Raw genomic sequence first — 25551 nt, 5'->3', positions numbered from 1 at the left:
GAGACGATTGCAGGAATAAAGCCTGTGATCGAATACATGATTAAACAGGGAATACTGAAGGAGATCGTGGGAAGTCCATGTAACTCCCCGATCATGGGTTTGCAGAAGCCTAGTGGAAAATACCGAATAGTGCAGGATCTTCGGAAGATTAATAACATAGTTGTCTCATGTTGTCCAGTGGTACCAAATCCATCAGTGATATTATTTCAGATACCGTTCCAAGCTGAATGGTTTACAGTGATAGATTTGTGCCAGGCTTTCTTTTCGATACCTTTAGATGAAGAGAGCCAGTATCTTTTCGCTTTTAAGCTGGAAGATCGCGTCTTAACATGGTGTCGTATCCCTCAGGGGTATACAGAAAGCCCATCGATCTTTAACCAGTTATTAAAAAGAAATCTTGAAAGTCTAGTACTGCCTAAGAATTCGGTTCTAGTCCAGTACATAGACGACCTCCTAGTTGCGTCAGAAACTGAGGAAGCTTGCAGAGAAGACACCATAACCTTGTTAAATCACTTGGCCGAAAACGGACACAAGGTGTCTCCAAGTAAATTGCAATATTGTATGACTGAGGTGCAATACTTGGGCCATAGGATTGAAAAGGGAAAGCGGAAGGTGTCTCCAGACAGAATAGAGGCGATCATGAAAATGAACGCGCCTACAACACAAAGAGAAGTCAGGATGTTTCTAGGTATGGTCGGTTATTGTCGGCAGTGGATAGCCAATTTCTCACTGAAGGCAAAACCTTTGTTGCAACTGACGCATAAAGGAGTAAGTGATCCGGTACCATGGGACAAAGATTGTTTGATGGCGTTTTTGCAGCTGAGGGAGGACTTATGTCGTGCCCCGGCCTTAGGAATGCCTGATTACACAAAACCATTTTTGCTTTACTGCTGCGAAAGAGAGGGATGCGCTTTAGCAGTTTTAGCTCAGATCCATGGAGATGCGCGCAGGCCAGTGGCGTATTTCTCGGCTACATTAGATCCAGTAGCCGCAGCGTTGCCCGGATGTCTAAAATCCGTAGCTGCAACGGGTGTCAGCATTGAACGTTCTGAAAGCGTAGTCATGGGTCATCAGTTAGAGGTATACGTACCGCATTCTGTAGAATTGTTAATGACCAGGACTAAGACTCAGCATCTGACAAATAGCAGGCTCACACGCTACGAGCAAGTCATACTGGCTGCCGAGAATGTGACCCTAAAAAGATGCTCCGTCTTGAATCCTGCAACTTTGATGCCACTTCCAAACGAGATTGATGACGAAGTTTGTACAGATCATGACTGCCTTGATGTGACTGAACTATGCACCAAACCGAGACCCGATATTGTGGATGAGCCATTGACTGACCCAGATGAAATTTTCTTTGTTGATGGTTCATGTGTAAGAGACAATGTCGGTCAGCTGAGAGCAGCTTATGCAGTTTGCACAATTACGAGAGTAATAGAAGCCGCTTGCCTGGAAGGAGTACACTCCGCTCAGGTAGCTGAAATTGTTGCTTTGACTCGTGCTTGCTTAGCGGGCGACAAACTTCGAGTCACCATATACACCGATAGCCAGAATGGTTTCGGGGTAGTTCACGATTACGGGCAGTTATGGTCTCAAAGAGGTTACATGACCTCCTCGGGTTCTCCCATTAGGAATGGAGAATTCGTGAGACTTTTGTTAGAGGCATTGCAAGGCCCAACAGCTATTGCAGTGGTTAAATGCGCTGCGCATACAAAAAACGTTGATTTTGTGTCACTAGGAAACCGCTATGCGGATGAAGTAGCGCGTTACTGCGCAGAACAGGGATATTCTCACACTGATGTAAAAGTGGGGGGAGTCCAAGAAAGAACTGAATTGACAATGTTGTTGGATACTGTAGATACGTGGGATGAATTAAGAAGTGTTCAGGAGAATGCACCAGATGATGAGAAAAAGAGTTGGGAAACAGCGGGTTGTTCCAGAAGCGAGATGAATTTCTGGATCTCCGCCGATGGGAGAGCAGTTTTACCAAATGAACTTGTTAGTCCAATGGCAAGAAAATTGCATGGATCAGCACACATAGGTAGAGATGCTATGGTGAGAGTATTCAGACAAACGTGGTTTAATCCCAAGTTTAGAGTAGCGGCAGAAGCAGTGTGTCAGAGATGTACGATCTGTCAGCAACTAAATGTGGGCAAGAGAACACCAGTTACACTGAGTCACATTGGGAGGTCTGGGGGGCCTTTCAATAGGATGCAGCTTGATTTCATAGAAATGCCTAAATGCAATAGACTCAGATACGTTTTAGTGATTGTTTGCATATTTTCTAGATGGGTTGAGGCTTACCCTACACGTAGGTGCGATACACTTACAGTAGCAAAATTGTTACTTAGAGAGTTAATATCGAGGTTTGGGGTGCCATCCTCTTTGGAATCGGACAGAGGAACTCATTTTAACAGCGAAATAGTGAAGATGTTATGCTCAGCTTTGAGTATCGATCAGAAACTTCATTGCAGCTATCGACCAGAAGCTTCAGGGATTGTAGAGCAAATCAACAGCACGATAAAGTCCAGACTTGCCAAAGTTTGTTCAGCAACATCCCTGAGTTGGCCAGACGCACTTCCAGTGGTTCTTATGAGCATACGTAGCACACCAGATAGAAAAACGGGTCTCTCTCCTCATGAAGTGATAATGGGGAGAGCCATGAGATTGCCATCGGTTCCGACTGCAGCTCTAGTGAACATCACAGACGATTTGATCTTGGACTACTGTAAGGGACTATCTGATGCCGTTAATTCTGTGTCCCTCCAGGTCCAGGCTGCAGAGGTTCCATCAGCACAAGATTTGTGCCATGACCTGAGTCCAGGAGACTGGGTCCTGGTGAAGAAGCATGTCAGGAAGAACTGCTCAGACGTGCGCTGGAGAGGACCGTTTCAAGTCATACTTGTGACGAATACTGCAGTAAAGTGTGGAGGTCTGCCAAACTGGATACATGCCTCACACACCCGAAGAGTGCCAACACCTCTAGAAGAAACAGCTCCTCTCTCGGATGAGAATCCAGCGGAAAGCGGAGAAGCCATAGAGGGAGAAAGCCAAGCTGTGGAGGTGATCGAAGAGGCTGAGACTGAGACGGAACAGGTCAACGAAGGTCAGGATACCAGTGGGACCGAAGTCGCCTCAGGAGAAGAGAGTAATTGGGAGACTGAATCAGACACTGAACAAGTAGAGAGTGACCAAGAGACAGGTCCAAGAACAAGGAGCAGAAGGACAAGAAGTGACAAAGCCAGTTTGCCGGAGAAAAGGAAAAGGCCAAGCTCAGAAGAAAAGCAAGGAAGAACTCTTGTTCCGATTGCAGAAGAATCAGACCAGGAGGAGGAAACTACAGACTCAGGAACTGAAAGTCCAAGGAGATCGAGAAGGGTACGTGTGCCCTGCAGAAGGTACGCCACCCCAGAGTGGACTTATTTAGCAGATGTCTTGGGGACAGAAATCTGGGAGAGTGAAGAAAGTGAAAGTAATCGATCACGATCCATTTGTGGCAGTGGAGATATGGATGTTGACGCCTGGACTCGAGACTGAGGGGTTACTGACTTTCACACTTCCCATACCCCCATATTTGAGTCAAATTCAAGATCTAGTGCTAAATAGATTACAATTTCCAACCTTTGGTCAGCAGATTCCGGAAGAAGAAGAAAAAGATATTCGTTTTGAATTATTAGAAATTGTTGTGAAAGCTGCAGGTGCGAGAATAATTGTTGATGCATAAAGACTTTTGTATATAAGCTATAAAGAAGAAGATAACCTAGCGCCGAGTGGAAAGAAGAACAAAATTAGGGATTACATTTAGAGGACGGAGAAGGGTTAGGGTTGTCTGTTGCTTAAAAGAGAAAAAGACATTGTTGCGAAAAAGAGACTTTGTTGATAAGGAGCACTTTACAGACTGAAAAAGCAAACAAAGAAACCAAAGACTGGAAAGAAAAACTTTTTCGCAAAAGAAGAGCTACGCTGTTTTGATAACATGGAGAACGGCAACCCAAACAGAAAAGCTAGATGTATAATAGGTACACTTATAACAATAGTAATATTTCTCATAATTACAGTAGTGACAATATCATACATAATAGGACATGAAAGCGATAAAGAAACAGCAGATGTAAAGCCTGTAACGACTTTGAAACCTGCTCTTGTGGGGAAGAAGGAAGAGAGCAATGTTATACGTGAAAAGACGTTACTGGCAGATGAAGCTCGTAGGTTACATGTGGACGAGTCACAGGGAAACTTTAGGTCAAACGCATATGCTAAACTGTTGTACGAGTATATCGATGCCATGGAGGCCAAAGATTGCTATGTTTGTATGCAATTGCCGGCTTCTGTAGACGAAGGCATTAGATATCATCATCTCCCATTGACTTATGGGATAACATGTAGTTTACTGCTTAGTATATTTTATGGTAGGGAAGGATTTGAGTACTACTTTTCAAATTATGATTCGGTACTGCCTGAAGTTCCGAATTATAAGCAAATGAATAAGTGGGACTATTACAAAAAGGAGGATAGATTAGCCAAATTCTTTCTTCCATGGGATACACTAGACACTTCATATGCACGCAGAAATAACCTAACTTGCAAAGTGTCAGAGGTTGAGAAAAAGTTCATAGGACAAGTAGATGATAGATACAGAAGGCAGAAGATTCTAAAAATGTCAGGACAATGGAAAACGGATTGGACCGAAGAAGAGAAGGCACATAAAAAGAAAGGTAGCAATGGTCCAATAGCGTTGGATAGAACGCAGAAAGGGAAGTTATGTTTAGCTCGAAGCAAGACATATTATGAGAGTGTATTTGTAGGTGAAGTGAATTGTGAACATGCTTTTAGATTAGAGTATTATACGAAAGATTTCATGAAAGGGATGCAAGCGATTCCGAATGTATATTTTGTATGCGGAAGAAATGCTTATGTAAAACTACCTGACAATTGGTATGGTTCATGTTACTTGGCAATTGTCTTCCCCAAAATATATCATGCAAAGGATGTAGTGATAATAGAAGGAAAGGCTTCGAGGAGAGCGAAAAGGGAAGTAGGAGATGCAGAAGTAGTAGGAGATGTATTTGGAGCAATGTTTCCTATGTTAGGTTTAATACTTAACGATGTTAAGATCAGGAGACTAGCTACAGTTGTGGATAGATTATCTGCAAGTACTGCAAGATCATTAATGTTGGTAGAAGGCGAGATGCAGTCGATTAGAGCAATGGTTCTTCAGAACCGACTTGCTTTAGATGTACTGCTAGCAAAAGAAGGCGGAGTTTGTAAGGCTTTGAAGGTTCAGGAATGTTGTACTTATATTCCTGATAATTCAAAACCACTTGAGAAAGTCATACAGAATATTACACAGATTCATCAAGAGATCGAAGATTTATCAAAAATAAATGTATGGGAAAAAGTTGGTCATGGAGTAGGAAAGGTTGGGAGTTGGTTCGCCAACTTTGGTAAAAGCATAGTGTGGTACATAATAAAGCCTGTATTGATAGTATTAATTTGTATAATCACATTGTTAGGTTTAGTAAAATTGTATAAATGGTATAGGTCGAATAGGTTACAACGAACAATGAGAGAGCAAGAGAGGAGATTAGCTGCTTTACAAGATCAACAATACAAAAGCTTAAGAGCTCTCGAAACGATGAAAAGAGGGAATATTGTAACTAGTTCTGTTTAGAGATGTTATTCAAATTGCATTTAGTGATGACTCCTAGAAGTCATCAAAGGGGGGACTGAGAGAGCGCAAATTTGAATAGAAATTATGTATAGGCCATATTTACAAGCACATCATATAACGTAGGAATGAAATGTATATCGTAACGTGAAGTTGACGCTTATAGCATATAAATAACCGATATAATCCAAAGTAATATAGGAAATGTAACTGTATTCACTTTAGAACATGTATTAGATTTAGAAGGCCCGTATACGTAGTGGGCTGATGTAGAGATGGTGTAGAAATGCTTACGAAATGTAGAAAGTTATCAAAGTAGAATCCATGTACGTGTGTAACTTTGAACGGAGAAACGGAGAAATGTAACGTGAAGAAATACGTAGAACATGTATAACACGATATAGCGAATGAGAATTTAAAGTTATACTCTATGTAGTTTGTATTCTATGATGATGCATTCACTTATATTCTATGTAAAGGATTTGTTAAATACGAATATATAAATGTGTGTTAAAGGTTACACTGTGTAGAAGGCTTTTTTTAAGAATGTTAGAAAGGTTTAGGTCATTTGTGATTTTAACCTGACTGACCAAGGGTTCGCAGGAGTGTAGTCCGCTGTATGTAATTTAGTGGGCTCACAGGAGTCGTGAATAGCCTTGCTGTGAACATGAGAGCCAAGAAGTCTAGCACTTGTTAGATTTAAGGTGACAACGCTGGACGAGGTTTATGGCCTGAACGTGATAAGAAGCGCTTGGAATTTGAGACTTGTTTTGAATGACCATTCACAGGACCTAGAAGGGTCAAAGAATTTCAGTTGTAAGTTAAAGTCTTGTTTAAGTTCATATGACTCTTGATTTGAAAGTGTCAGTTGAAGTCGCCAATAAGAAGATGAAGATGACATCTAAAGAAGGAAGGTCAACTTAGCGGACGGCGAAAGAGATGAAGCAATGGACGAAGCTAGAAGCTGACATCATCGGGGAAAGTCCGTGGTGGGCGTCAAGGGGCGTTCCACCCACACTGGGATTGTGTATTTTAGGGACAGCACCCCGGGGAGGACGTAGCAATTGGAGATTAGGAACAGAAAGGGAATTGCTCAAGAGAGAAGGGCAAGGGTAGATGACTTGAGCAGATGCGCTGAGAAAGATCAGAGCGTAAGAGAGCAGTAGGCCGAGGACCCTTAGAGAGCGGATGGGTAGGCAGCAAGGGTACTGCTTCTTAAACTTAAGTTACCTTTAGAGGCTAAGAGAGTTTGAACTTCTTTGGGAGTCAAACTGCTGACACCTTTTTAGGTTAGGAACTTGCGAAGTAGGGATGTCACATAGCATAGAGTAGGGACAGATTTAACGTGATATTTTTCTATTTCTGTAGATGACGCCAAGGAACCACTTCACATCGAAGCTTTAAATTTACTGATTCTGGAATTGATTTTGTATTCTTTTGTATACTTTGATTCCGAGAGAATTGTAATTCGCATTTAAATTTGACTTTCATATAAAACTTTCAAACTTTATCAGTTGTAAGTGGTTCTTCCGAGTGGTGTCAATTAATGGGGTTTGTCTAACCTATGCGGGGGTTGTCTTTTACTCAATGACAGATACTAGCGGTCCAAAATAGATGAATGAGATAAGTTATTAAATTGATCATAAATTGATATCAAAATCTCATTCCCCGCAGCTGCAAAATAATACATCCAACTGAGTGCCAACACTGCGTTCTCAGTGTGTAAACAACGGGCAGCGCAGACACAGTATCTCCCGAGATCCATAAGAAATTGCATCTGTGTAAAGCATTTTTTAAAGGCTTGTCGAACCAAAGAGGTAACATTGGCTTAGGGTTTACTTGGCTGAGCCTCGAGCCTGCCTTCTGGCAGAGGTGGCGAGTTTTGTGCTGGTAACTCACGCTAGGGCAGGCACACGCACTGCACGCACACAGTTATCGTGCGAAACACCCACACATGGCAGGCGACACAGTACTGTGTCCCAACACAGAGTTTGGAAAGCTCTGCTGTAGTCAATTAAGTCTCAATTAATCGTAATCAACAGGAACAAAGAAAACAGTTCAAGCATTGCGGACTGCGATAGATCTGAGGGGTTCGCCCCACTTCTTCACTCCATATGTTAAGGCATGAATTACTACATGTACTAATTCCTGCTCCTTCAAACTCTATATCAAGAAAAATCAGACCATTACTGCATAGAGTGATCTCCCTTTCTATATCTTGTAATTTAGAAAAAAGAACATGGAATAGTTTTAGCACTTCCTAAAATCTGCATGAAAGCGGTCAGATGCACACTACTACACTCTGATCCTATTGCTGCCATCCTTCCTCCAATTTAATGTACTCCACGTCATCCAACTACCTCCAACTGCAGTATACTACAGGATTCGTGCTTTCTGAACTGTGTTAATTCTGCACTGCTTGCCGTTTGTTTCCCTGTAAAGTGGACTCCACTGCTTTTTAGAGACAAAGCGATTCTATGTAGAAAAAACAAATACAATAAAATAATGGTTAATGAACACCTAACTTGTCTTGAAAACAATGTTAGAATTATTTGGGAGGAGTAGCAAAAAGTAATGATAAAATAATACCACTATTTAAGCAATTCAATTATTTATGTTTCTTTTATTTCTGGTAGGTAGCAATCCTGGCAGATTATCAAAAGGAAAGAGACATGGACCTAATCCGTTAAGTAAGCACTTCTGTTTTTTAAACCTTCGTCTGTTTCTATTGTTTTGTTGCCGATAGGATTGCATAGGTCTTTTTGATGAGCTATGAAATCATAAACATCAGGAATGCTGATAATAAAATGCAGCCAAAAGAAAAGAAACTTAGACATTTGCCCAGAGAAATCTCATGTAATATGCCACATGAAACGAAAACTAATCTGTCTGCATGTTTGCTGTAAATCCCCCTGTAACTGAAAGCAACAGTTATATAAATAATGTGTACCAGAAAGCAAAACATTTCATAAACATGGTTAACATTTAGGCGGTTCTCAAAAAGTTTGTCATTGTCGATCTTGGAAACCAGTCTGACTACTAACAAACTTTGAACCAAGGTATGGGTGGAACTGTACATCACCCTGAGAAATAATAGACACACACACACACACGCACGCACACACACAAAAATGTTTCATTTAAGTACTGGTTTGGTCTTGAACAAAATATCAAGATGTATAATCACTTTGTTGATCCAATCAAGGCTATTTATGTAATATTTTGAGTTGATTGTAAATATCACAGAATAAAAATGTTCTCGCCTATGTGGTGACATCAGAAATCGCAGTCCAGATTATCTTTCATTGAAAGTATTTGAGAGCATTTCTTTTTAAATGTTATGAAGCACTGAAGTAACACAAATACCTTAATCTGATCATTTTTAAGAATGTTGGTTGAAATTTCATTTGTAACTCCATTGTGTTCTTTTATAGCTATGGCTTGACAGTGCAGCCGTCTGCCAGTGTTTCTCTCGATTGTTAAAAAAATATGAAACGTTGCACTTCTGAAGTATAAACAACTCACCATATGCTGTATGTAGGTTGTTTAGTGTATCATTTCAGCTTCAGAGAGTGTATTCATTCAATGCACGTGGTTCATTGTTTTCAGCACATGGCAGGTAGTAATTGATAAACAGAATCTATATTGAAAATAAGGCTTTCCCCTCTGGACAAGATACATTTTACATTATAGGAAAATGCTGAATATATGCATGACGTAAAAATTAAGTATACAAATGCCCTAAAATTAGATGTCATCTGTTAATTATAGAGAACATTATTTTTTGGCTTAAAACAACTGAAATGATTACAATTATTTCCAAGTTTGCATCCTCGTTTAGATTGGATGTGCCATTGCCTCCTTCTTCTATTTCGCTGGTTCAATGTCCATTGTGGGCACTCTTCTGTGTCACTGGTTGTATGTGCCATTTTTGTACTTCTTAAATATAGTACCTATAGAGAAATAATGAATTGTGTTCAGCAATATAAACACTGCCTCTTAAATTTAAAATTTTCAAAACTATATATCACCATAACTGCGCAATAATATTATAAAACATGGGATTCTGTAATCCCTGTATGAATGGCATTAACTAATGTCGTTATAATCTACAAGTTTGTCACACACCCAGTCGCTGATTTACAAAAAAGACAGAAGAAGTCAACTATTATAAGTTATTGCAGTTGAGTTCTGATGTTCTAATTGAAGCAACTGTTTATAGAAATGAAAACGAAACATTGCTTTTCTTTCTTCTGCTATATTGTATTAGCTTTCAATGATAACCAGATAGAATAGATTTATTTTTGCACTCCTTATATACGTAAAAGCTATACTCTTTCTGCATGTTTCTATACACGAAGCTAGTGCAGCTTTTTTGGGGGGAAACTGACTTGTAATTGTAACTGGACAAATATCCAACAGGTCTTTGATGTGTTTAATTTTGCACTAGAAGTTTTATTTTTATTCTTCATGTTTGCAAACTTGCTCGCTGTTTCATATGAAAGAGGTACGCACCAAGGTTACAATTGGTCTGTGGTAAAGAAGATGGTTTAACCATGTATTAAATGGGATGAAGCACCCCTTGGCGTACATGATAAAGGTATTTCAATTGATCTTTGAGTTCCATAACCTTATAAAGGAACTTAGCCTTCAGCCATGTTCCTTTATGTGGTAATGGAAACGTTCAGTGACTTGCAATATCCTTATAATGTATGGCAGAGTGTACTTTTTCCCTTATATGCTGCTCACATCACACCACATCTGAAGAGATCCACTTGCTCCCCATACACAAATGAGCGCAATTCAAATTCCTCACCCCAACTTTTCAACCACCACATAACAGTGGCCCATTATGCATCAATGATCGCATCTGCTTTCACAAACATTCCAGACACCTCTGCTGATACGGAGTCCTACTTGCACACATCCCACACATATGGAAAACCATATGGGTCAAGCCTTCTCCTACATTGCTTCTGAAGTGTAGAAAGACCTGCCACAACACATAAAAGCCTCCTCCTCACTTCTTTAATTTTACCAGAAGCTGAAGACAATGGTATTTTGATTAGTCCCACTAGGTCCTAGGTTTGAGTAGGCTCACACCTGCTCCCGGGTTTTACAAATCTGCATAACATACCAAGTTGGGGCAGGAGAGAGGTAGTGGTAAAAAGGCAGACAGGAGTCCCGAGTTCAACTCCACATGAGAAGCATCTCAGATAAAGAGCCGTCTTGTACACTACAGCGAGCAACAATGCTGATATTGTGTATTCTCTGCAGTGGCAAAAAGATCAAGCCATTATTGGAAGACTCCCTGCACCACCTCTGGATGTAACTGTCATTTGTGATACTGTAGGTGTCAGAGTTCATCTGCCTGGGCATTTAAAGATCCTTCAAGGTGGTGTGCCACTAGGAAAATCCAGTGGCAGTCCACCCTCTTCCAGGGACGTTGCAAATCTTAACACAGTGCCCCACCAAGCCCTGCTTGTTGCATTACCATCTGGAGAAGACGTTGTCCATGAGCACCCGCAGCAGCCTCCCTCTGACAGTGGACCTGGAGGCTTTCAACACCAAGCAAATTGCTTGCAGCATCAGCAGATTACTGTGGAGCCAAGCCTCAGCGATGACCAAAGTCCTCTGATCTCCACTCTCCTAGATGCCCCAGCCCCCAATCCAGGAGCGATGAATTAGTCACCACTCTCAAGTCTGGTAGAGTAAGGGGAGGGGTCTGCCACTGAACCAATTGAATTCCAGCAGCCATGACTGCAGGTCTTTTACAGTCTCCTCTAAGATTTGGACATGACTGGACAGATCCCCTGTTGATGGGCCCACAGGGACTTCAAATCTCACTGCGTAGCTCACGTATGTCTTCTGGTGTTATACAGTTCCTATGGATCTAGGAGAACTGTGTATTAGATCAGCATAACTTCATAATACAGAGACTGAGTCTTGTTATAACATCAGTACATTTTTGTTCAGCTAGCTTTCAGTACTGCCTCTAAATTCCTAACCCTCCTGAGTTATACATGCTGTCGGCAACCTCGAACATGACCACTTTCATTCCCAAGGAATTTGTTGAAACAGATCTGACCCTTTTGTTTGTCACTTTTGCATGCCTAATGTTTCAGAAAAAGAAGAAACAATAATACCTTTTTCAAATGTTTATTGAAAAGATCTAATCCTTGTTAAAAAACATGTACTGAGAATATTAGACAGATGAAATACACCATTGTTATAAGCATTAGTAAAATGGTGAAAACCACAAACAATTTAACCACAATAATTGTCCCTAATGTTACTCCTATCTATCACTAATATCCCAACTCTAGTGAGAGCATGGTGGGAGCGCCTTCTGCCAGACCCTGTTGGAATAATCTATCCCCATACTTTGGTATAATGTCTCAGGAAGCCGGCTTCAGTGCATTTAGCAAATGCACTCCGTCTGAGTGTGCAAGTCTGCATACATCTCCAGTTGTGCAGCTATCTTCCTTCCTAGGGTGAACGCCGGGGCCTGAGAACTGCATCTCAGTCACAGCTCACAGCAGCTTCCTTTATAACTCCAGAGTGAAGTGTGTCTTATCAAATTCAAATCAAATGCTGTTTAAAAATAAAACATCAGCCTTATCTTACAGCTTTTAGTCTAGTGAAAAGAGTTGTCTTCCTTGAGCACATATTAAAGCAAAGACATCACATTCTAGTATGTGTGTTCCTTAAACTAACAATGCAGACTACATAAAGTCTACCCAAAAATAAATATGTGCATGTCTTTTTCTTGTGTTAGTGAAAAACATATTCAAACCCCCATCTAAAAAAGATAGCTGACTCAAAAAGGAAAACTAAAATGGAGATAAAATATTAATCCACATAACAGCTATACAGAAAAATAGCAATACCATTAAGTGTATGTGAGAAGCCTAGCATTTCATATTAACACTTTGAAAGCATCAGCAGACTCGGAGCTCATAAAAATGGCAATAAAAGAACGTTTACTATATAGAACAATGATAATACAGGCCAATTTAGGAGTCTAGGAGGCATCTGGAGTGAAGGAAGGAATCTCCGAAGAGTCCACTACATCCATGTTCTGAGTGTCGTTAAGGCTCAGGAGGGAACCCGCATCTGCAGACATCACATCGAAAGAGGTCAGAAGCACAAGATCTAAGTAACAAAGATAGTCATCACAAGCCCATTCAGCAGATGACAACACTGGCAGGAGTGCAGCATCAAGAGTGTCCAGATTTCAGGAAACCTGAAGTGGAAGGAGAATCTGGCATTGGCAAAGTCGACTCATAGTAGGCATCTTGTAGCAAAGAAAGCAGCATCATTTGACAACATAGCTGACGTGACTGCAAAGGACGCACAAGCCGATTTATATCTGGAGACTGCAAAAATTGTGTAGCAAGTCAAAAGTCGAGCTCACACTTGAATAAGCACGATAGACAACAAAACACAGGCCTTCTCTGAAACCATACAGGCCGGAATGATAGAGACCAGTTTTCGTTCTGTTCCTGTAAGATTAACTCCTTGAAACACTGTATCATGTTTTCATGACACAGAAGGATGTATGACAGTTTAATTTCCATTTGGCCTTATGGTGGGACATCCACTGCGGAGCAACAAAGACAGAACCAAGGTAGCAACAAGGAGCAATAAAATAATCGGAATGCCTCCAAAAATGCTTGAGAATAAGGATTGTAAAGAGGACAGAATAACTCCAAGTACAATCTGAAAAATCTTTTTGAAATGTGCCACTCCACTAGTGTTAGATGCATTCCCAATGTAGTGCACAAGCTCACTGAAATACTGAGACAATTGAGTTTGTGAAAGGGACTGCACCTCGGACGAGGAGCGTGCTACTTGGATTTCGAAAGTTTCTCGGGCAGATGTAAGAGTCACATTTTGTTGAAACAATAAGGCTTTTAGTCAGCTCAGGTGATCAAAGGGTATTTTATCTAGGGGGACCTTGAGCCACAATGTCACGTCCCTAGTGGTATGTGTAGGAGAGTATAACGCATGCGTTCAGCAAGTTACTACCCTGGAAACAGTAACCAAATAAAGGACACCTCGTTTCAACCTGCATCAATTTTGATCATTTAGAATTAAATAGCTTCTATTAAAAACCAACACAAATTTAGTTTTGATCAATTGTACGGGAACATCTTTCAAATAACATGATAAATTATCCACATATGCATTACAAACACTATGAAGTGTAATCTCTCTACAGACCAATGAGTGACCTAAGAAAGTTCCACAGTCACTTAAATTAAGAAACGCTTCTTTGTTCCCATGCATGTATCTGTACTGAAGAGGGTAGAACCAGACTTTGTGTAAAAAATGTGTACCTATCCCTTCATATCTGCCTATTTGAAAGTGGCGAAGACATGATGTGAAATCAAAAGTTGTATGATGTTACAACGCATGCTTTTACCCCGCATGCCATTGCAACATAATTTTTTACCCCGACTTGCTGTCGAGGGTGCGCTGGAGTTTGGAATAGTATAATTTACTATTCCAACTCCAGTCTGTGCAGCAGTAGGGATGGTGTTGGAGTTAAATCCAACACCTTATACCCCCTAGTGCAAGCCATTTTCATTGTAATGGTATGCGGGTTAAAAGCTTGCGTTGCAATTCATGCGTAATGGTTGTTTCCCGAAATCAAACGTGGAAATCGGAAGAGAAATTAAACAATGAATGAGCCAAATCACAGATGGCGTTTCAGCAACTAAAAAGGTCACTTTTCAAAATGCCCGATATTAAGCATAGTGTAGGTGGATTATTTTTTAGCCATGATTCTTTGCATATGAGACAAATAATAAGGTCGAAACAACTCAGTAGCATTCTAATAATTCCACGACATTCCTTCTGATTTTAAAACCTGTAAATTGCAACTCAATTGGAAAATCAATCTCAAGTGAATCCGGCCATGTTGAAGCATAGACATGCCATTTTAAATGATATCAAATTTAGACAAAACAATATTATTTAATGAATAAATATGAGTTGACAATGTGGTCATCTACTTGTGTTTGTTTTGTTCACACTAAGTTGGCAAGGTATGCCGAGACATGGGTCCCATGCTCACTTTGCCACTGGATTCAAGCTAGCCTGGCTGATGAGGGGGGTTACCCGGAACCTATCCCAGCATGTTTGTTTTCGGTCAAAGAAAGACCTGGCTTGGCAGTTTGGGCTGGACTATTCCCACAAGGAACATGGTCAAGATTGACTCCATATGGCTGGGTCGAAATCGTTGTGGCAAAGTGAGCTAGAAAAAGATAATGGATTCAAAGCAGATCTAACAGTGACTGGGGTTGAGTGCTTGACACATTTCAGTGCTCCATCCATCATCTCCTTGTGTTCGCTTTGTTCGCCCTAAGTTGGCACGGTATGCCCAGACGTAGGTCTCTTGCTCACTTTGACACTGGATTCAAGCTAGCCTGGCTGATGATGAGTGTTACCCCAAAACTGGTCCTAGGATGCTTGTTTCTGGTCCAGGGAAGACCTGGGTTGGCAGTTTGGGTCGGACTGTTCCCATGAGGAACAGGGTAAAGATTGACTTGCATATGGCTGGGTCTGAACTGGGGTTGCGAAGTGAGCTAAAGAACGATGATGTCTTAAACCCAGATCTAATAGTGACTGGGGGTGAGTGTCTGATAATATAGAGTTGGCACAATTTCCCAACATTATATGTAGTGATGACGCTAGAGTGTTTTGACAGAACACACCAGGGATCTGACCTGCTACACCTAAACCCAGTGGAAGATTTTCAAAAATGAGCATTCCATCCTGGGTATCAACCGGCTATAATAACCACCCATCTGACCTGGAAACCGAAAATTTGTAAGTTCCATTCTGCACCATTTCATTAAGCTGTTCTTCCGTGAACAAACTATTGCCAGTTATCAAATGTTGCAATAGAGGGAATGCTTGGCGTATTTAAATGTTTAACACTACCCAAACCAAGACATGTTGTCTGTTGTACCAATTTGTTTAAAAAGAACATTTACAGACAAATCAGACAAGCCCTAAATAAAGCATTGGTGCCACAAAACTGCAAGTGACATGTTCCCCAAATAGCTATGTTCTCAATATTATCTTTCTGATACTCATAACCCCATAGGGAGAGTTGTGAAATAAATGAATCAGAATAAATCAAGTTTGTTTGCCTACAAAAATATTAAACCTAGTCTGTAGGATCATGACTGGAAAAGTAATGGATTTTTTTCAAATATTTATTTGAGCTACCTACAGGTGCTGTCAAACAGTGTTCCGACGTTGTATAATTAAAACAGCACATGGAGTACTGAGTACTAGCTCTGTGCAAAAAATGATGGGCATAATACTGGTAACAAAACATTTCTCCATAATTTGCAGAATTCAGATGCAAATCCTCATTTTCAAATCCTCATTTTCAAAGTGTATGATTGCAATTCAAATATCATATTATTAATACTCATGACATCCCATTCATCTGAAATGAAACTTGTGGTAATAGCATCATCCATAGCAAATTTAAACACATATGGAATGTGCAATGTCTCTGTGGGACCACAAATATCATAGGGAACTTTATCCTATACAATACCATCATAAACATGGAACACAGTAATATACACAAGCGCCAAGTCTCTTCGGACCTTATATGAAGAAGAATGGGAAGTAAGTTCGCCAGCTACCATTTCTAGAGAATCATGATCAGGGTGATAGTGCCATTCAACAGTAGAAAAAAAGAGTGTAACAAATCCAATTCAAAGGAAGAGAAAATATAATGACAAAAAGATACAGCAAGAATGAATCAGGCAAGTCTGTTTTAGGCAAAAATAATTGTCCACACACCACACAAAGGAGGTATGTGAAGAGGTTGAAGAAAAATCATCAATAAGCACAAAATAACCAGAGGCAGTTTGAGTAAAAACAGGGACCCCATCATGCAAATGAGAGAAGGTAGGAGCCGTCACATGCAGTTGATTATACCCAACTTCAATTCAAGGAGCAGCAGCAGAAAACCGCAAACTCATATCAGAAACATACCCTGTGTTTCCATAATCAATCTGAAGGATCGAACGTTCAGCATTTGAAGACCTCAGTTGGGAACAGCAAGATTAGAACTACTTACAGTGTGTAGCGGGATATCTGGCAGGGTAAGGGGGAGATGACAAGAAACTACCTAGAAAGCCTTGTGGCCTACTTTGGAGTACTGGCCACATGGTGTAATTTGATCAAATCAATTGAAACCTGTAGTTTTTGTTTCCATCCAACAAGCAGTGGCTAAATCACAGTTTGAGTACCTTGGATGGCAAGGACAGGCACCGGTGCACGATAGGTTGGGCCGAACTCCTCTTTATCTGCAATCTTCTCTCAGACTAGATCCCCAACTTAAGGAATCCAGCCAGAAACAGTTGGTTGCATCTTCGCCCCATCAATGGCAGATTGTTTAGAACTTAAGTTCGATGTTCTTTTCGGAAGTTGTGTAATTCCTGTAAGACAGTAAAACCTTCATTGATGTCAAAGGGTGCATCTTCTGCCACTGCGCCAGAGTTATTAAGATCTGGTACTAACATTGGAACTCCAAATAATACCTCATATGCAGTATGACCATGCAACATATGTCTAGACAGATAATGTAAAGCTCTCTGTACACCAAAAAGGCGATGTATCCAACTACGAGCTGAATCTAATACTCTAGTTGTTAAGAACTGATTTAAGTCGCGGTTCTTCCAATCCACTATCAAATTTCCCTCAGGATGATAGAGGGTGGAAAAATGCACAGCAACACCCAGGGTGCCCATAGTGTCCCAGTATGCCATAGACGCAAAACCCAGGCCCTGATCCAAGTAGAATGCTGCCACTGCATATGTACCGGTAAAGGTTTGCAAATCTTTAATAACTGTTTGGGCATGAGTCTACCTCTGTGACCACACCATAGAAATCAAGAACAAGAGTCAGCTGTCAAAAATATATATTTAAAGGCACTATCTATTGAAGTGGTCTGCAGTGATCTAAAATACATATTGTTATGGCTTATTTGAAACCAAAAGTGGTGTCTGTGGTTGTATGCAACTGTGGGACTTTTGTTGACAAATGTCACAGCAAAGTACAAATTGTATGTTCTGCTGATAAAGACCCTACTACCAGTATTGTTTCTGTAATAAAGAAACTGTAGCCGCCACACCAGCCTGGGCAGACGCCAAACCCTCAAGAGCTGCTATTATTAACTCTAACCTGCGGTCCTGGTTGGGTATCACACGATCATCCACCCCAGGAATGTGGGCAAAGGGAGCATTTTGTGGACTCAATAAATAGGAGTTTTTTGATGAATAGCCTTTAGGCAAGGTCTCACCCCTTCCTGAAGCAGTGACCACAGCCAAACGTCATCATCTTCCCTTGTATGTGAACGAGTAATCTCAGCCACAAATGCAGTCTGAAAAGCTGCGTTGGCAGATTCATCAGCCAATGAATTCCCTGCAATATGTATTCTAACATATTGATAGCTCAATGTGTGTATCCCATGAACCACTTGCAATGCATTTTTTTAGAGCTGCCACTTTTCCCCAAAAAAGCTTATGCTTTACAGTATTTCCTTTAGAATCTCTGAATCCATACAAGCGCCAATAAGGTAAATTATCATTAAAGGCCCAGATGCAGTAATGATAATCACACACTATAAGTGTGGGGAATTCTGAATCGACATTCTGCAAAGCCAAAAAACAAAGCTTTTAATTCAGACAGCTGAGAAGTGCAGATGCTGAAAGGTTCTTTATATATTTATTGTGCCTGAAAAACTCCATCCTTCAAGACACCCTTAACTGCAGCACATGCAGTGGAGTACTTGTACTTTGTACCCACCGCTGGCAAGGATGAACCATCAGTATACATGGGATATTCCTGTTCCTACTGGAGATATTCCTGTGTTCTCAATGTAGGGTCAAAAAAGTAATCTACATAAGTAGCTATTAAGGAAGTGGCCCACTGTATCCATCTTGGTTGTAAGGCTTTTGCGTTAGGAAAGCCTCTAGTTCCAGAACAGGAGACATCACAATTATATGTCTCGCTTGTGCCAATGGATATTCCATCAACACAGCCGTTTGAAATGCAGTCAATATTTTTTTGTTGTTGATGCAAAACGCATTTCAGCCTTGGATATAAATGTGATTTAAAAGCAATCAGTACCGTTTCTCCTTCATTATATGTAACCACTATAACCAGCAGTTATGCGGATCACTAATTATTAAAAGTTAACACAGATATGTAAGAGTTTAGACTCAAGAATGTTTGCCTGTAAATTCTAGTCAATATCAGTATGTTCAGTAGTCTAAAGTTAATTAGAAAAATCTGAACAAATTAAATAGTACAATGGTATAAGCCACTGTGCATAATGTGGTAGGCTTTTGCCTTCATTCAATGACTCATATCCTGTGCTTTTATGACTGTTTCATACAGCAGCCGAATAAAGCTTTCTTTGACCCTTGACTCATATCCTAAAACAAGGACACTGAGAAAGGCTATTTTAGATTTCGGAAAATCTAATTTATACCTATGGTCAGCTAATCCAAGAATAATAGGATGTACTGTAGCCAAATGTAGGTTTAAATCATCATCTGTGATGTAAATGTCATCAAGGCAGGACAATGCTTAGGAGTAAATTTCTTGTAAAGTTTACATCACTCGGGAAGCAAACAGCTCTGGACTGTTTTAATGCCCTGTCAACATACCTGGGACTGTTTTCCAAACACAGAAACTGATCCAATTCGGACTTTCATGTGCTATATTTTGACAGAAACAAACATGTGGAATGACCAACATTTTTTTAACGAAATATATTATTTATTAAGCCCATGCTGTTGGAATTCTGTACAGCAAAAGTTAGTGTACAACTGTTTACATGTTGATAGTCTAAGTCTACACAAGAAGAATGATCTGGTTTAAGCACTGGAAAAGGGGCTTATTCTTAGGGGTGACTCACGGCTTAATCACACCTTGGTATTCTAATTGTGATAGAATCTCCCTAACTGCATGTTTAGCTTCATGTTTAATAGGATACTGTGCTTGAACCTGCGGGCTGGACCTTATAGGTATAACATGATAAGGTGAGTCTCTATCCTAACCCACTTGATTGCGATATAAAGCTGGAGTCTGCGTAATAGCCCATTCTGCACCATATGCTGCTTTCACCTCCTCTGAAACAAGAACAGAAAAGAAAAGAATGATTACATCCGCCCCTTGTGTAACATTTCTAACAAACTCTGGAGACCAATCAATTTCAGCCGAGAGAATATCGTATTCATTAGTCAAATTCTGCCAGAATTTTACTTTAATAGTATGCGATATGTTGCTCTCAACGTGAATGTCCAAATCATAAATTCTATCTAGAGGGCTAAGTTGCTATCAGGAGTTTCAACTTGCAAATATTCATCAGACAGTCAGGCCACCAGAAACTCTGGTAAACTATTGTGACCTCTGCTGCACTGCCGAGAAGAGTTCTCAACCATGTCTTGTTCCTAAGAAGACTTCTGAGCATTTGTGGCAGGTTTAGTGGAAATACTTGCCACTTTCTTCTTTTTAACTGTTTGTTTTGCTGTGGGAGTTTATCTTCCTTTTTAGGTCGAGTTCTCTCGACCTGTTGTCGCCCACTTGCATCTCAACGGAGTCAGAGAGGTGCACGAGCCGACCAGGGTCTGTTGACGCGCACGTCCAGTCCCGAGGCAAAAGCATGCAGTTTCACTTTCGCGTCGACACTGCACTTACACCAGGCTTTTAGTGGACACGTAAACAACACAACATTCAACATGTAAGTCTTTAAATGTACATATACCTCACTTACCAGCAATTGTGGTGACTTTGCGCTGGTCTCGTGTCTTCATCAGCATACTCCGTCTTGATCACAGGAGCCTCCTAAAGTTTGCATCGCCGCCACTGTGCACGAGCCCGCAGATCCAGGAATAGCGCATGCGCGAGCAGCGCATGTGCGAGCAGCCCTCGCGCTCCTATTCCCCGACCCCCTCTCTCTTCCCCAGCCCCGGATGTGGAGCACAGGTGCCGAGATGCATGCTCAGTCAGAAGCTCCAACGGTGCCAGTTCTGGGCGTTTCGGGTGTTGGGTTGGCAGTGGGACCAAACTTTTGTTAGGAGTACGGGGCTAGCCAAAGGCAGTCTGGGACCCGGGAGGTGTGTGCAACAGCGACAACTCGCCGCCGTCATTTGGCAAGGCATCACTTCCGGTACCTGTCAGCTGGTGGGTGCACGGAGCGGAGACAAACAAGGACGCGCTGCGTCGGCCAGTCTTTAGCTAGCTGAGGAGAGCCGCCTGCTGACCCAATGGGAGCCCCGCCGGGGGACACATGACAGCCCCGCTCTGAGGTAAACACGGGCTGCGCACGAAGGCTTCTTTAGAATGGTGTTCTAATTATACTTATATAACGCCTGCTGCCCCTTACTAGGCGCTGAAGCAGATTCTGGCAGATAGCCTGGTACTTCGTAACCCAAAGCTAGTGGTCATTACAATTCTGTGCCCCCACCCCCTCTAGCTGCATAGGAACATGGCACTGTGCGGGGAGGCGGGGTGCGGTGCGGGGCGGGGGGGGGGGGGGGGGGGTCGCGGGCCGCAGGGCACTGCTTTGGTTACTCCCCGAATAGGAGGCAGTCATTCACGGGAAAGTTACTTGAAAAGTGGATTTGCCCTCTGTTGTGGGTCATGTGCGAAGTCCTGGCTCTGACATATTTTGTACATACATTCATCCCGCCTTGGCAAAGTTGCAGAACGAAGCAACAGCTGGATGACGGTGGAGGCAGTCCGTGCATTCGCGCCTCACATCAGAATGCAGGCAGTTCTTGCATGGATTGTGAGAAGTTATTTGTAGAGGTTTCTTTTGTAGGGGGCCCCGATGAGTGCTACTGTTTGTCTTGTAATTTACTGACACTGGTGTGTGCGTGACCATTCTTATGTGACTGGTGAATCTTCATTTGCAACAGCAAGAAAAACGTGTTTTAGGTTCCCGTTTCACACCTCCCCGTGACCTGACCTGTGGACTCTGGCAGAAATATTTACATTCTCTCGATTGCTTGCAGCGGCCAGCATTGCTGCCTGCTTACTGACATGTCACAGGATGCCCCCTTCCCCCACTCCAACCACTAGATGCACATACCCTCCCCCACAAATATGGTGTGGCTGGCAGGCGTTTTACATTTACAACTGACCAACGCAAGCCTGCCTGCGCCTTGCACCCGAAATGTTGCTCGACCTGCCCTGTTTCACTTCATGGGTTGATCCACTTCAGAACAAGTATATTTATCAGTCCGAAAATCTGGTTGATTTATTTTTTCGTGTGTTCCGGGGCCGATGAAATAATGTCTGGTTAATTTGCTTTTCTGTCACTGATGAGAAACATTGTCTGTTCAGCATGGCATTTACTAAAAATGCAAACTTGTCGGCACACCCCGCATGTAGTACATTTTGCAGAATAGGGTGTAGGTTCTAGGTTACAAAGTGTCACAGAGCATCGTTACCGTTCTGGAAAGTCAAAACAATAATTGCATACAATTTCGGAGGTTATTCCACGTTTTAGAAAGAGTCTTCAATCGTCCATGCATAAACTGTAGTGAGTAAATAGCGTCATGACCATGGAAGTGAATATTTTCCAAGTGGAAATTATTAAAAAGATGAACGACACAAACTAATAAATGGAATTTTTTCATTTCTTGACTCGGATTTTTGTTTTTGTAACATGGTGCACTTTTACACACAAAAAAGCCTAAATCGACGCCTGCATGCGCTTATTGACATATGAGTGACTATTAAAGCTGGAGATAGATACTATAGCACACGTTTTGACAAATGAAACCGTTTTTCCACTTAAGGACTATCCCTCCTGTTTGAAAATTGAGACTTCATAGGCAATATCTGTGAAATGCAATAGTTCGTAATAAAACATGATTTCAAAGGTCATCTAATTGTACTTTAAGAAACAATTTTAAAGCGTGTTTCCAAGATGACCAATATTCTGATAGATTGGATAATTTTGTAAATTGGTTCTCCTTTTCTGCGGATTTGAGACTTGCATAGTTTTTTGTTGCATAGCCTCTTTACTAATGTGCACCTTTGTATAACTTGAGGCAATTGTTAGGTGCGGACATTGATGGATCTCCGACTGTGGCTCTTCATTCTGTATTGTTAAATATTCAGTGTCGATGTGCTACTTGAATCAGAAAGGTCTTTGTGTGTATATAAGAACACAAACTTGTAGACTGGCACTGTTATTTGAAAATTGTTTGGAATTGGTGGACATTTTAAGGGCCCAGTTACCAAATGGGTTTAACTCAATTCGGTTGTGATATGGGTTTTTGGATTATGGTTGAATATTACCCAATTGAGAAACAATGGGCGGTTTTATCGTTTATAATAAATTAACATCTGAAACTGACAGACACCGGTACACCATAATAAAACAATTAAGGACATTAGAAACATATTCCAAGATTGAACTGGAATTGTGGAGAGTATAACTCTTGCAAAATGTGCAGCAAGTTAATGTGGCTGGCCTCCGTTAAATGAGCGATACAAGTTTTTTTTAGAATGATAGCAGTGCAGTAAGTTAGCAGGTAGAATAAGCAGCAAAGGTCTGAAAGCCCTGGAATTCTGTTGCTTCCAGGATTTGGCATTCGCGGATCAACGAGTTTTGAGTATCTGTTTGGAGCTGCATCGATAAGCCTGCTGCATCCAACTTTGCCCAGATGTAATACAATAGAGCAAATCACAAAGCCTCACTAACTACATCCAGTACTTTTCATACAGGACACCCTTCATTACTACACCTCTCTAACCACGTATACTGGATGGAAAAGGTTGTCACGCTATTGGAAGCTGCACAGCATAAATACTAGATGACGTAACATTGTGTTTCAGCATATTTTCCTTGGGAAATACCCATAATCATTTGCGTGTTACATTCTTATGTGCCTTGTACATAATCAAGTCATTTGGGTAAAAAATAAATACCATGTATAGAAACTTGGGGCCCTATTTAAAAAAATGTTTAATTAGTAAATTCAATGAAAAGACAGCTGCCACTCAGTTGAGACAACTGATTTAGGTTGATGATGTTTATCCGGAAATGCACTATTCTAGCCGTCGTTTCCACCAGCCTTATCTCCAGTTAGCGGAAGTAGGCCTGTCCAAGGCTGACGGTGATTCTGAGGTATCTTGAACACGGAGATCAGTGAACTTAGCTGAATATTCCCCAAAAAGCTCTACCTTGAAGTCAGAATGAGAAGCTGATCACATAGGAGATCCCCCACCGTATGTCTGTGTGAAGGAAAATCTGGGTATCAATAGTGTGCCTCTTTATTAAGGGTAGATTTCCATTTGGTGAACACTTGGGTGGAAATTTCTGCAGCAGCATTGGCCAAGCCCACAAGATCTGTCATCAGGTTTGACCGTTGTCTGTATATCGGTTCACACAATAGGTCATTTTGGCTGAACATGTGTTCTATCTCTAAAGTATACAAAAGAGCGATGGATGGAATGCTTCAATTAATCTCAGCCCCTGTTAATCACTGGGCCTTCATCGCAGTCCATCTTTATTTTGCACACCATGCCACCTCATCTTTTCCCTAGTTGTAGAAAACTCCTAATTAGTCAGATTTCCACTACCACTTTGTCTGAGGTAGTACGTTTTCTGCTGTAAGAAAGAGTTTCCAAAAGCTAACGATAAATTACACCTAGGGCAATATCCATTAGTTGAACATCCAGACTTTTATAACCCCACCAAAAATATGATATCAAGCAGATTGAAGTAACTATAGAGTGATGTGTTTAAAATGGACCTTACATCAAGCATGTTGTGATTCCCCCACCCCCTTCCGCCACACTATGTACATTAACCACAGCATCCTGAAGCCCAACATGTAGAAGATAATGAATATGGGATCGAAGTCTGTATGACTTGTACAAGATAGGAGTCATCAATATGACGCGTCTATGGCCTCAGCCTGTGATACACAATCTAGGGGCTTGTTTTCTCCATAGCTTCATTAAGTAATGTTAGGTATGTGCTACAGCCAAGGTCAGGGTTTATTTACTCTAAATCGTCCTTGAGTTGCAACACTCTTCTCTTTACATAAGATCAACACTGTTGTTCCAGACGCCATAGTCTCATGTTTGCACTATTTGCTCATTTATTTATGTGTTTTATAAAATGTTACACACCACTTAGGCCACTTTTAGAGTTCAGAAACTAAAGGAAGGAACATGCAATCTTCAGTTAATGGGCTGTTGTGTGTGGGTCATGGACTGTCTTGGCAATTAAATCAATGAATGAAAATTGTTAAATTTAAAGATTTGGTGAGAAGTATTTTAACTCCTTCTGCGTTGGCCTCGTGGCTAATGATTTTGTTTCTGTATATACAGGGATAAACCCAACACTTTATTTTCTTTACTATTTTTTGTAGAGCTTGCATTTTCGTGTGTATATTTAAATAGTTTTGAGTATCTAAAGGAATTAAGTCTTTCAAGTTTAAAAGAACATGAATACATCAAAGTTTTAACATTGAGTGAGTTGGCCTAGCCTGATGCCCAGGGCGGGCAGTTCTAGATCTGTGCCGTTGTCACCTCTAAACTCTGGAACCAGTTACCCACAGAGTTAAGATTCGCCACCTCAGAACCCCTTTTCCGAAAATAATTAAAGACCTGGTTCTTCTCCCAGATCTAAACTCTCACTCCTTCCCCCTTCTGAGATAAGGTCTTCAGCGCCGGGACACCTCAGTTGGAGGTAGCTGTGCGCTCTATAAAATACTAAATACATAAATAAATCTGACTGTCAGCAGTCACTCCCAAGAGGATGATAGTCTTAATGAAGGTCTGTTTCAGTTTCAAGAATTAGATTTTCAGTA

General features: G+C 41.1%; 1 protein-coding gene across 11 annotated transcripts in view; it reads left to right on the top strand.

The window, feature by feature from the left end:
* The window catches only part of SMOC1 (SPARC related modular calcium binding 1), a 798909-nt gene that overhangs the window by 649945 nt on the left and 123413 nt on the right, over window positions 1-25551 (top strand). For all 11 annotated transcript variants that reach the window (XM_086937178.1, XM_086937176.1, XM_086937174.1 and 8 more), the window contains one exon: window positions 8308-8361. In XM_086937178.1, the coding sequence (XP_086793304.1) occupies window positions 8308-8361 (54 nt within the window). The remainder of the gene's footprint in view (window positions 1-8307; window positions 8362-25551) is intronic.

Source organism: Lissotriton vulgaris, chromosome 9, assembly GCF_964263255.1.
Source record: "Lissotriton vulgaris chromosome 9, aLisVul1.2, whole genome shotgun sequence".
Lineage (NCBI taxonomy): Eukaryota > Metazoa > Chordata > Amphibia > Caudata > Salamandridae > Lissotriton > Lissotriton vulgaris.
This window is presented reverse-complemented; position numbering and strand designations above follow the sequence as displayed.